We start from the raw sequence: 13,238 nt of genomic DNA on the forward strand, positions 1-13,238 counted from the left end.
ATTGAAACAATGTTGCAAATGCCGGAGAGACAGACAGTAAGCTTTAAACAAATCTCCGCTGTTGAAATCTAAATGTTAGTCTAAAAGAAATGTGACAATGTCTAGATGCTTTTTATAGTGGATATCAAGTGCATAACTTCTCTGCCTGGGCTGATGAAACAGTGGATTGTACAGTCAGATGGAACAGAGTAAATAGTCATTTTAACTTCATAGATTTAGCCTTTAGCAACTTGTGGAATAGACACCGGCTGGAATGCGGTTTAAACCAATCATCATTCAGAATAAGACCCACCCATTGTATAAGATGAAAATGTGTCTATGAGATACATGTGTCGAGTCTGGACTATCATTAAATATGAAGACTTATTTATATAAAATTAGTTCTCTAGGTTTAATTATTACGTGATTAAACTAATCATGTAAACATTAATTAACTAGGAAGTTGGGGCACCACGGAAAATGTTGAGATTACAAAGTTATACTTTTCCCGAATTTAACTCTTCAATTAGTCTTCTAATAATTAATTCTTAATTGCCTCATCAGTTCTCATTACAGAAAGTCACAAACCCTTGGATATCTGCACGAACCCTAGTTTCCATAATGAATCAGCAATATACAAATTGGCTTAACCTCTTTGGGCTAGTGGGCAGTATTTTCACATCCGGATGAAAAGCATGCCCAAAGTAAACTGCCTGTTACTCAGGCCCAGAAGCTAGGATATGCATATAATACACTCTAAAGTTTCCCAAACTGTTAAAATAATGTCTGTGATTATAACAGAACTGATATGGCAGGCGAAACCCAGAGGACAAACCACCCCCCAAAAAATTCATGTTAATTATGAGGCGAAATCCTCCCAGATTGCAGTTCCTAGGGCTTCCACTAGATGTCAGTCTTTAGAAAGAGTTTCAGGCTTGTTTTTTGAAAAATGAGCTAGAATTTGTAGTTTTTCTAAGTGGCTCCCATTTTGGCTGTAGTGTTTTCCTGCGCATGGATGAGAGCGCATTCTTTGTTGTTTATCCCCGGTAAAGACAATAACGATTCTCTGTCTTAAATTGTATGGTTTATTTATGTATTAGGGTACCTGAGGTTTGATTATAAACGTTGTTTGACTTGTTTGGAGAAGTTTATTGGTAACGTTTGGGATTCATTTTGTATGCATTTTGAATGAGGGAAATCGGTGGATTATTGAATGAAGCGTGCTTGCTAAACTGAGTTTTTCGGGACATAATGAAGGACTTAATCGAACAAAATGACAATTTGTGATGTAGTTGGGACCTTTGAGTGCCAACAGAAGAAGATCTTCAAAGGTAAGGCATTTATTACATTGCTATTTCTGACTTTCGTGGCGCACCTGCCTGGTTGTCACGTCCTGACCAGCAGAGGGTGTTGTTGTGTAGTTTTGGTCAGGACGTGGCAGAGTATGTCTGTGTATGTGTGTTCTGGGTGTTGTATCTCTATGTGGGTCTGTGTGGCTCCCGATCAGGGACAGCTGGTTATCGTTGTTCCTGATTGGGAGTCATATAATTAGGAGTATGTTTGTCACTTGGGGTTGTGGGTGGTTGTGCTAACACTGCTAGTTTTTGGTATGTAGTTAGCCTGTTGTTAGTCGTTTTTGTTCATTGTTTTTTTTCCCGTGGATACTTTGCTCTTATATATTAAAAAGATGAGTATCTACATTTCACCTGCTGCAGTTTGGTCTCTTCAACACGGCTGTAATTATGACACTGGTTGAAAAATGTTTTTCATGCTTTTGTATGAGAGGTGCTGTCCTCAGATAATCGCATGATGTGCTTTCGCCGTAAAGCCTTTTTGAAATCTGACACAGCGGCTGGATTAACAAGAAGTTAATTATTTATTTACTAACTAAGTAACCACAAAAATACATAAAAAAACAGTAGATATTGGTTACTAGCAATGATACAAAGAAAAGGTCCCTAGTAGATGAAGCCGATATGACGGCTTGATAGACAAAGGAAAGGGGTGGTGACAGAGAGCGGAAAAGACAAAATGGATTCGCTACACACAATGGATAATTATACTAATTGAAATGCTAATCCTTCACACATGAACGGTCGCTCATTCAAGAATAATTGCAATATATATATATATTTTCGCCCGTATGTCGTTCTTGTCTCATCGTTGAAAACACTTGATCGTCCTGTAGAGTTCATCGGGGTCTCTGGTTAACTTCCCCAGAAGTCACAATGTCTTTCGTGGTTGTAGGTGGATAGAATGGATACTTCAGAGTATCATTCAGAAATGTTCCCATAGAATAGATGCTTTGGCAGGTGTCAGTATTCTCGTTCAAGGTTTGCATCATTTCTAGCTGCAGACTAGTAAATTTGTGTCATCTAGAATTTGCTCCTTCTTCTGCAGTGATCGATATTCTCAGATTTTAACAATTTCTAGTACTGTAGCCAAAACTACAGGTGTATGGTCTCTGTGGCCTATAGAATTGTAGCCATTCCAACGTGGGGACTCTGTCCCGGTGTTCTCTGACTTCTTAACCATTCGAGACGTCCGGCTTACCGTGGATCTCTTTGGCATGAAATGTACATTTTGTCACGGGTGTTTTTATACTCTGGAGTAGAAAAGGGCGGTTCCATAACGCCGACATAATAGCTATGCTCACGTGGGCGTGGCCACTGACAAGTTAATCTTTAGATGAAAATCCAGTCTCATTTAGGAAAACATCACATTACATCTTTCCACAAATAGTTTCGTGTTTAATCACATACGTTTCACAATATCTAGATGTAAACCTGACAGCTGGGAAATGTACACTTTATTAAGAGATATGTGTTTCCTGTCCTTCATGAGATCACCAAATGAAACACTCGACTTGACTGTCCCTTAAGTGTCCACGGACCATTCCCACGTTCTCAACGGTATAAATAATATTTAGTTCTCCCATTTTGGGAATTAGGAGTTTTGAACTGAGAGAAGCTCTTTGTTCTGGTAGACTCTGTCCCTCAATACTGCATGGCAGTTTCTACCAGGTATTTATGACCTGTCGTAAAGTCATAAAACTGTGGTGAAAGAGAGAGGGGGAGGTTATGATCCTCCCCCCAGGGCACATCATGACAGTCCCCTTCTGGTGGGTTGAATCTTGTGATTATCCTGCAAGTTGCAAAGCAACCTACGAACAATGACCACATGATGTCCTGGTTGTGGATCATTGTTGGGATCCCCCCTCTGGTGGTTGACCTTGTTAAGCTCTCTGAAAGCAGAGCAGTCCACCACAAGAATATGCAGTGGATGTCCGGTTGGTGATTGCAGCTGCGGTCCCCCTCTAGCGGTTTACCTTGGTACGTTTCCTGGAAGCTGCAAAGTACTACAGGAATGGTCAGGGGATGTCTGGTTGGTGATCGCCGTTGCAGTCTCCCTCTGGTGGTCGACCCGGGTAGGATTTCTGAAAATGGAACAGGTCGACACAAGGATGGGCAGTGGATGTCTGGATTGGGATCGGTGTTCCGGACCCATCGTCTGGTCGTCCAGACTGGAAGATCTGGGCAGTAACTTAGGCAGATGTTAACACACTCACAAAATATATAATTCAATTTCTTGTGGTGTTGTGGCACTATTCTGGTGTTGTGGCACTAAGTGATGGTTGTATGGGGCTTTGGTTATGGCTCTATCACTTCCTAAGTGTCTAAGGAAATGAAACAAAAAGGAATGAAAGCATAAACAAAAGATAACCATATTTTGTATATCACACCAAAACCATCTAATTGAACTGCATTCTATATACGTCCAAGGTCCTGGCAAAGTGACCCTATCATGGCATTGTCTAATGCCATATCTAGGGTTCCTAATTTGCGGTGTGTTGCTTAGGGCACTATCCCAAGTTGATAACTACATGATTAGTCTACAGCTTGAAGGCACCAGCTTTGGGCAGTCTACAGGGATCACCTATGGACCTCTGTGGAGAAACTGGTGAGTACTGTAGCTGTAGAGTCGAAAAGGCCTAAGAGTAAATGTTCAACTTTACTAAGGCTGGTATTTCGTTCGACCCCTTATGTGATGCGAGCATAAATCCTCATTAAATGTTCCGTTGTTTGCGTGCGTATATGTGTTTATAAGGGCACATGCCAAGGGAAAGAACCAAGTATCCTGGTAGGTTGCAACCTGTTCAGATTGAGTCTGACGTCATCAGATAATTTCCAGGTCAATGCCTGGAGGTCAGTAAGAATTGATGTCAACCTCCAGACATGTGTTAAGGGGACCTGTAGTATTTTTACTACACGTCAATATGTCTTACACCATTGTAGCGGTGATAGGTATGAAGGAGTCTATTTCATAGCTATGTTATCCACGGAGGAGCTAACCTCATGACGGAAGTACTCTCTAAACACTGAACCAGTCATACGCGGTGTGATTATGGTTCATGACTTCTAATAACTTTCCTCCTGAACGGAGGGTTCTATTTATTAGTGGCATGTGTGGTGACCATCAGAAGAGTGTTCTGAGATTCCCTTACACGTATTGCAATCTGAGTGACAACTAACTCCGTTGTCACTATTATCAGTAGCAATTTGACTTGTGAGGTCTCTAATCCTCTTACTGATTGTTGCTGGACTGACTGTGGTAGCATTGGCACTGGTACTCAAAGGGACCAGTTATCCTACCGGAACACATGATTAGAGCATTTTAATAGTTGTATTGTTGTTGAACCTACACATGGCCAGGCATGATTATTTTTGCCATTTGTTTTGGAGGTGGAAGTCCACTGGACTTCTTTTACGACCAGTGTGGTACACCTCAGTAATATCTTAGATGTGTTCTAAGATTATCCCCGTCTAGGGGCCTGTCTGCTCCTCACTGTTCTCATAGGAGAGTTTACAACTAAATTTGTTTTCTGCTCTGGCGTCCTCGTATGGTGTTGCACGTAGTCTCAACCCCCCCACCGGCCTCGATGAGGCTCATCATGGGTCTGGGCCCCACCAGCGGTTGGTGTTGGTATCCGAGGCACAAATGAAAAGGTCGGACCCTATGAATGAGTTGTCAGCGGCCGCGTTGTTATGAGAATGCCTGTAACCTTTCAACCAAATCTCCTGGTGTTTGTGCTTCAAAACCCTCAGTGGCTGTTAAGGCCTGTCAGTCACCACAGCGTCCGCGTGTGGCAACCTCTTCAGTACCTGCGAACTGAGACAAGGATATCTGTCTGTGATATCGCAAAGTGTTTCACCAGTGGGAGTCATCGGGTCAGTTGCTGGACTGACGCCATTAGTGTCATTGCAAGGAGTGACACAAAGGGGTCCCCCACAAAGCGGAAGATGTATCATCAGAAGCAGAGTAAACTCTGCTCATCTATGTTTTTCTTGCTGAGACGGCCACAGTGCTTGCGGAAGTGTCCGAAGAGAAAGAGAAGTTCATCTCAACTACAGTATTGCACGACTTCAAGGAGGAGGGAAATTGCTCATTCACAGAGACTGCTGGCTCGAAATCATGAAAAGAATGGTCAATCAGGTTTGCTGTTGGAATGTGTTGAGATATCGTAATATCTCCTTGGATCGGATTCTGCTCCAAGAGGTTTCGAAATGTCTTTTTCCCAAGGGTTGCTTTTGACAGATACCATTCGTGGATGATTAAGTTGCAGCTAGTGTTAGGAGAAGGCACTGTGACCATACATGGTATGTTCTCCAATCCATCAGTGGGAGTTACCGATCCATCAAGCCTGCTCCGAGTAGCAGAGGTTCAGATTCGAGGCTGGTAACATACACAGGGTGAACGAGCGATACGTCCTGGAAGTGTAGTTTCAGCATGACTCTCAATGTGAGAGGTGAGGTAGTTTTAACCAGTGTTTAGTTGGCTTCAAAGCCCTTTTGAGATCATTGAACAATGTTTGAGAGATGAGCGATATTGTCGCGCCCGACTCAATTTGCGCATGACAAGTTAAGCAGTCCTCCGGGACTGTTTCCAGGTATGGCCGTTTAGAGTGGACATATTCCCTACAAAGTGGAGTGGTCATTCGCAATGACGTTATGTGTCAAGGTGAAAACAGGTAGACTTTTCTGATTTTGAGTGGGCTTTGTTTTAGCAAAGCTTTTGACCTTTTCTTCGCAACCTTTGTATCAGAGTCCAAAGACAAAGCCTGTGGGCTTGTTTCTTTGTCAAGCGGGCCCTGGATAGGGTCTCGAGTGAGAGTGGGAGAAATTAGATTTTTAAGGATGCTAAGGGTGTTAACCTCTCTAGGGTAGGTGGCACCAAATCGTCCCACCTACGTAACAGCCAGTGTAATCCCGTGGCGCGTTATTCAAAAACCTCAGAAATGCAAAAACTTCAATTTTTCAAACATATGACTTAAGATATTTGAAAATCGCTCCACTGGATTACACTGGCTGTTGCGTAGGTGGGACGATTACGCCCCGCCTAGCCCATAGAGGTTAAAGACAAGACTCGTTAATCTAACCACACTGTCCGATTTCAAAAAGGCTTTACAACGAAAGCAAAACATTAGATTATGTCAGCAGAGTACCCAGCCAGAAATAATCAGACACCCATTTTTCAAGCTAGCATATAATGTCACATAAACCCAAACCACAGCTAAATGCAGCACTAACCTTTGATGATCTTCATCAGATGACAACCCTAGGACATTATGTTATACAATACATGCATGTTTTGTTCAATCAAGTTCATATTTATATCAAAAACTAGCTTTTTACATTAGCATGTGACTAGCATGTGACTAGCATTCCCACCAAACACTGCCGGTGAATTTACTAAATTACTCACGATAACCGTTCACAAAAAGCATAACAATTATTTTAAGAATTATAGATACAGAACTCCTCTATGCACTCGATATGTCCGATTTTAAAATAGCTTTTCGGTGAAAGCACATTTTGCAATATTCTCAGTAGATAGCCCGGCATCACAGGGCTAGCTATTTAGACACCCAGCAAATGTAGCACTCACCAAAGTCAGATTTACTATAAGAAAAATGTTATTACCTTTGCTGTCTTCGTCAGAATGCACTCCCAGGATTTCTACTTCAATAACAAATGTTGGTTTGGTTCAAAATAATCCATAGTTATATCCAAACAGCGGTGTTTTGTTCGTGCGTTCAAGACACTATCCGAAAGGGTAAATAAGGGTGACGAGCATGGCGCAATTCGTGACAAAAAAATTCTAAATATTCCATTACCGTACTTCGAAGCATGTCAACCGCTGTTTAAAATCAATTTTTATGCCATTTTTCTCATAAAAAAGCGATAATATTCCGACCCGGAATCTGCGTTTAGGTAAACAGACGAAAGAAAATAAAGCATTCGGTCGACTCGGGCACGCGCCTAAGCCCATAGTACTCTGATCGGCCACTTGCCAAAAGCGATAATGTGTTTCAGCCAGAGGCTGCCTCGATATTGTTCAGCTTTTTCCCGGGCTCTGAGAGCCTATGGGAGCCGTAGGAAGTGTCACGTTAGAGCAAAGATCCTCAGTCTTCAATAAAAAGAGCCAAGATGAAACACAACTTCTCAGACAGGCCACTTCCTGCATGGAATCTTCTCAGGTTTTGGCCTGCCATTTGAGTTCTGTTATACTCACAGACACCATTCAAACAGTTTTAGAAACGTTAGGGTGTTTTCTATCCAAAGCCAATAATTATATGCATATTCTAGTTACTGGGCAGGAGTAGTAACCAGATTAAATCGGGTACGTTTTTTATCCGGCCGTGTCAATACTGCCCCCTAGCCCTAACAGGTTAATTCCTGCGGACCTGGTGTCTGGCAATTCCCTGTCTAGTCCTTGTGACTTATCTTTTACCCTTTTCTCAAATTTTTCTCTCTTTCTAGAGAACATTGATCTACGTTTTGATTGTCCTTTAACCCTTTGTTACACTTGTGTTCTGACACTTTTTGTGGGTTGGGTGCAGGAACGTAGCGAACCGGTCAATTGTAGAGCGGTAATCGTTTCGATGGCGATGTACTTTACAGTTATTTCGACCGCAGAGGTTATTGTATTCGTGGTTTCATGGTAAAAAACCGTTGTTGTGCTTCATCTCTCAACGCTCCAATACCTGATAATGCACCCTCTAACTGGAATGAGTGCTCCTGATCAAACTTCAAAACCGAGTTGTCAAGGCTCTTAGTGTTGCGAGCATTTGATGCCTCAAAAGCTGTGTTTGCAAGCTCTCTGAGTTATAAGATAGGCAAGCCAACATGGGCTGTAAGGCCTAAGTAGGTAATGGTGGGATACATGTTCGACAGAAACATTTGTTTGAACGGTAAAAACTCTTCCATATTACTTCCATATTGCCAAGAGGAGAAGACTGAGGGACACATGAGGGAGGCAAAGTCTGAAACCATCTATCGTCTTCACTCCTTTGAGTACCGGACTCCAGTTGCTTGGTTGGGTAGTCACGCTGTAGTGCGTGGCCGTTCTGGAATTCCACCAGATTGTACCTAAGGGTGGTATTCTGCTGCATTGCGGAGTCCACTTGAGCACTTAGAGTACTGATTTTGGACACGTGAGTGTCGCACTTGCTCCTTTTGGTCTCATACTTATCTGTCATGGTTTGCAGATAGAGGTATTGAGTACTGTGCGAGAGATGAGATTTCCTCCGCTTGCTTATAAATCAATATTTCCATCTTCATCACCTGAGTTCTCTCATCATTCATTTGGTCAGCGACTTCAATAAGTTCTGCTGACCTGTCATCCAACCTAGTCATTGTGTTCATTAATAACTGATCGTCTTTGGTCTGCAGCCTTTTGAGTAGAACATTGTTACTTTGAGTAACGTTCAACAAAACTGCATGCATGTTATCAAGCTGCTCACTCCAGTTTGTAGATAAATCTGACGAGTTATCTAGTTTGGCGTGGACATCGTCATATTTAGTTTGGGCTAAATCGAGTTGTTCCTGTAGAAGGCGATTTTGTTCCTGTAGAAGACGATTTTGTTGAAGAGTTTCTGCTCGTTCGTCTTCATAAGTTTTTGCAATTACATTTAATTGTTCCATTTTTAAACGCAGTTCATAGCTAGCTAAATGTATCCCTTTTCTGCATTTGTCATCAGTTTCCCGGTTCTCTTCACCTGTCCCTTTATGTCTACCAATTCCTGCTCGTGCTTCAGCTGCGCACTACGGTATTGGACCGATGCCAATCTCGGATGGCAAGACATCCGGGCTAAACTGGAGAGAACCTTTACAAGGCCTGTGCCCGAAGGTTGATTTTGGAGAGCGTTTGTCGCGATTTCTATTGTTTTTCCGCTAATGGCAAAGTTAGGGTTGGTATCGCTGCTGAGGTCAGAGATCAATCATCTTATGGGTGAGGGTTCACTAATTAGCGGGGGAGTGGGGACCACTCGCTCTGATAGCTTGCACATTATTAGAACATTTTAGAGGAGAAAAAAATTCAATAGTTCCTATTTTTCCAAAGTTTGGTTTTGGAATACATTGGAAACTTCAAAGACAATTTTATTATATTTATAGATGTTAATGAACCATCAGTACTGTATCAGTAATGTGGGAGTTGGACGTGAATTAATTTGCAAAGGCATATTGATTTGGTTAATCAATGATAATGATTAATCATACCTTTTATAGGCAAGTGGGAGTTCAACTTTAATTAACCTGAGAAGTTGGTTCATCTAGGTTATTATGGGAATGTTTAAAATGTCTAATTTAAATGGAAGAACCTGCACATTTTACTTATTAATCAATGTTAAAAACTCTTAAGGATTTGTCCCTTTTTTTTTTTTTTCACCTAAAATGACATACCCAAATCTAACTGCCTGTAGCCCAGAAGAAAGGATATGCATACTCTTGGTACCATTTGAAAGGAAACACTTTGAAGTTTGTGGTAATTTGAAAGGAATGTAGGGGAATATAACACAATAGATCTGGTAAATGATAATACAAAGAAAAAAACAACTGTTCTTTTGCATTTTTTGTACCATCATCTTGGAAATGCAAGAGAAAGGTCAAAATGTATTATTCCAGCCCAGCTGCAATTTAGATGTTGGCCACTAGATGGCATCAGTGTATGTGCAACGTTTTAGACTGATCCAATGAACCATTGCATTTCCCTTCGAAATATTGTATCAAGACTGCCCAAATGTGACTAATTTGTTTAGAAATAACTTTTCATGTTCAAAATTGTGCACTCTCCTCAAACAATATCATGGTATTATTTCATTGTAATAGCTACTGTAAATTGGACAGCACAGTTAGATTAACAAGAATTTAAGCTTTCTGCCAGTATCAGATATGTATATGTCCTGGGAAATGTTCTTGTTAGTTACAGCCTCATGCTAATCGCATTAGCCTACGTTAGCTCAACCGTCCCGCAGAGGACCCACCAATCCTGAATATGTTTTTAAGAGTCTTCTATTGGTTTTGGAATCAATCCTCAATTGTGCACCCCAATATGTCAGACATGCTTTTAAGTTATGTACCCAGTAGGTCCCTTTGTAGGCACTGGCCTTTTAACTATCCCAAAGCCAAAGACGAGGAGGTATGGAGAGGCAGTCTTTAGTTATTATGCCCCCAGCCGTTGGAATAGCCTGCGAGAGAACCTGAGGGGGGCTGAAACTGTGGACATATTTAAAAGAGATTTTAAAACACACATTTTTAGCTTTGGGGTGTTTTTTTCATCGTTCAGTTTTTATTGTTATTCTTTTGTGTTTTATCCTCGTGTTTGTTGTGTAGTAAATATTTCAGTTTTTATTTTCATTGTTTGTATTCATTTTAACCGTGAAGCACATTGTGTTGCATTCCATGTCTGAAATGTGCTGTATAAATAAAGCTTGATTTGAAGAAGATAACGCCAAACAAAAACTAACAGAAAACAGGACTTTATTCAAATAAATTCACTGGCTAAAATCTCGGCCAATATACTCTTTTCTTTTCCCCAGATCCCTTCTCCTTCATGTGCAGTCTGAACCTGGCCTCTTTGGTTTATACAGTGATGATAGTGAAGAGCATGGTGTACTGCTGTGGGCTCTCTCTCCTGCTGCACCACAGGAACATGGGGAAGTGGACACAACACCTGTAGAAAGGATACCACCCAGTATGGATCGAGTTGTAGTAGGCTGGGAAAAACATGGATTTTACATCCCATTGAGGTCTAACATTTCATTTGTAGGCCAATTTTCTTATTTTTTTTAGCTTTATATTTAAGATGCTAAAATATTGTGAGCCATAGATTTCATGTCTTCCCTTAACTTCAACTGCCAATTACGACATGAATTGCAGAACATTTCATGTAAATTGTGTTTCCCTGCTGAAAATAAAAATGAAGCCTAATATTACACTTTTTATGATTGTGGGAGCTACCCACTGCAGACACTTGAATAAAGGTTAAGTTAAGGTTGTGTGAAAAATAAGGAAAGCAAATCTTGAAGGTAGATCCTTACGATTTAAATGTAGACTGTTTCATGAAAGATGCCCTTGAGTATCTGTCATAGCTTAAATTAAACTTTTTACAAAATCTGTATTTGATTTATACAAAAATATTAACCTAAATATTATATTTACCGATACATTATTAAATATGTAGGGCCATTATTTCCAAATGTCCTATGTATCATTATCCAATATAACATTTAGTAACTTGTCATGTGTGTAATGAAGTGTTTTTACCCCCCAATAATTTAATTTGTGTTCTAACATATTTTATTCATTAACATGAGTAATAGAAAATACGTATTTTATATTTTCTTTGAAGAACAAAAATTAGTGCTTATTGAGCAGACAAATTGATCAATGAGTGAAAATATATATATTTTTTTACATTGATGTTGTTTACATTGGTAGGTTTGTACGAAGAGTGACATTTTCCTTCGCTGCCTTCATGAAAGAAATGTTACAACAAACATGGCTCTGCAAAGGATTCTACATACTGTATTGGGCTGTTTTGGGCTGTTTTGTATGATGAAATTGTCACCATAACAGAAAAAAATAAAGTTACCTAAAACCCCCCAATTTTTTTTTATTTCTTTATTATAAGATCATCTATTCTTATTTATGAAAAGTAGATTTTATTGAATCTCTTCAGAAGCGGAAACAATAAGATCATCTCTTTTTTCAATCTGTTTGCTTCTATCTGCATGTTAAGACGCAGATGTTGAGCCTAGACTCAATAGTGGTGGGAAAATGTGGTTAATATATTTCTTTGGTTTTCTAATAAGGTGGAAACAAGATATAGCTGCATAACCACAGCTAGATCGTGTGATGAGTTGTTGGTTATTCATTTTTACATTTAGAGGTGGATAATTCTTATTCAGAGGGACTAAAACCAATAACTAACTCCTAAAAAGCTACGCAGTGGCGGTTCTAGCTTGTATGGCTCCCTGGGCGAACCCCCCCTTCAGCACCTAACAAAATAAAGCACCATTATGCACTAACTGTAATTTTTATTCTGACATTTGGAACAACACAAATAAATAATCATAATGTTTAAAACTATATAAAAAATATATACAAAAATAAAACTCATAAATATCAAAAAGAAGTAACAAAGACAAATAGAAAGAAATTGTAGAATCTAAATAAAATTAAAATAAATAATAAAATTATTACACTACCCTATTGCTAACAAAAACACACAAATAAAACTAAATTGCACAAATCCAATATCACAGAGATACACAAATAGAATAACACACTTATAAAGAAGAGAACCTGATTGTTACACTTCAAACAAGAAACACACAAACTAAATTGCACAACTAATTGCATTAGTACTGTACAAAGTTATATATGATAGATTCCCCTGCTCCCGCTACCTCAGGCTTCCAGTGGGGAGACCCGAGGTCAACCTAACCCCGCCCCCATCCCCGTCTCATACTTCTGAGTGGGAGACCTTCTCAGGCAGTAGCCTGCCTAGCTCACAAACTAGAATCAGGGTGCCCACTCCTACAAGGTTAACTGATCCACAATATTCGGAATGATATCATTGACGTGATGTGCAAATGAGCGATAGAAAACCGATCGCGCAAATGTCACCATTCCGAATATAATTTTTTTTCATTTTTCAATTGTTTTTGTGCGCGCGCCCCGTGCTGCCCCGGAAAGATGCCGCCCTGGGCAGCTGCCCATGTCGCCTATACCTACATCCGCCACTGCTTCATTGAATTAACCTGTTAGGGCTAGGGGGCAGTATTGACACGGCTGGATAAAAAACGTACCCGTATAATCTGGTTAGTACTCCTGCCCAGTAACTAGAATATGCATATAATTATTGACTTTGTATAGAAAACACCCTAAAGTTTCTAAAACTGTTTGAATGGTGTC

At 40.2% G+C, this 13,238-nt stretch overlaps 1 protein-coding gene across 1 annotated transcript in view; it reads left to right on the forward strand.

Annotated features, from left to right (window-relative positions):
- The window catches only part of LOC106580237 (uncharacterized), a 32,307-nt gene extending 21,179 nt beyond the window's left edge, over positions 1–11,128 (forward strand). Inside the window, exon 6 of the mRNA XM_045704212.1 lies at positions 10,859–11,128. Coding sequence (XP_045560168.1) covers positions 10,859–10,998 — 140 coding nt within the window. The 3' untranslated portion in view covers positions 10,999–11,128. The remainder of the gene's footprint in view (positions 1–10,858) is intronic.
- The last annotated feature ends 2,110 nt before the right edge of the window (positions 11,129–13,238 follow it).

The sequence above is a fragment of the Salmo salar genome, chromosome ssa20 (genome assembly GCF_905237065.1).
Source record: "Salmo salar chromosome ssa20, Ssal_v3.1, whole genome shotgun sequence".
Taxonomy (NCBI): Eukaryota; Metazoa; Chordata; class Actinopteri; order Salmoniformes; family Salmonidae; genus Salmo; species Salmo salar.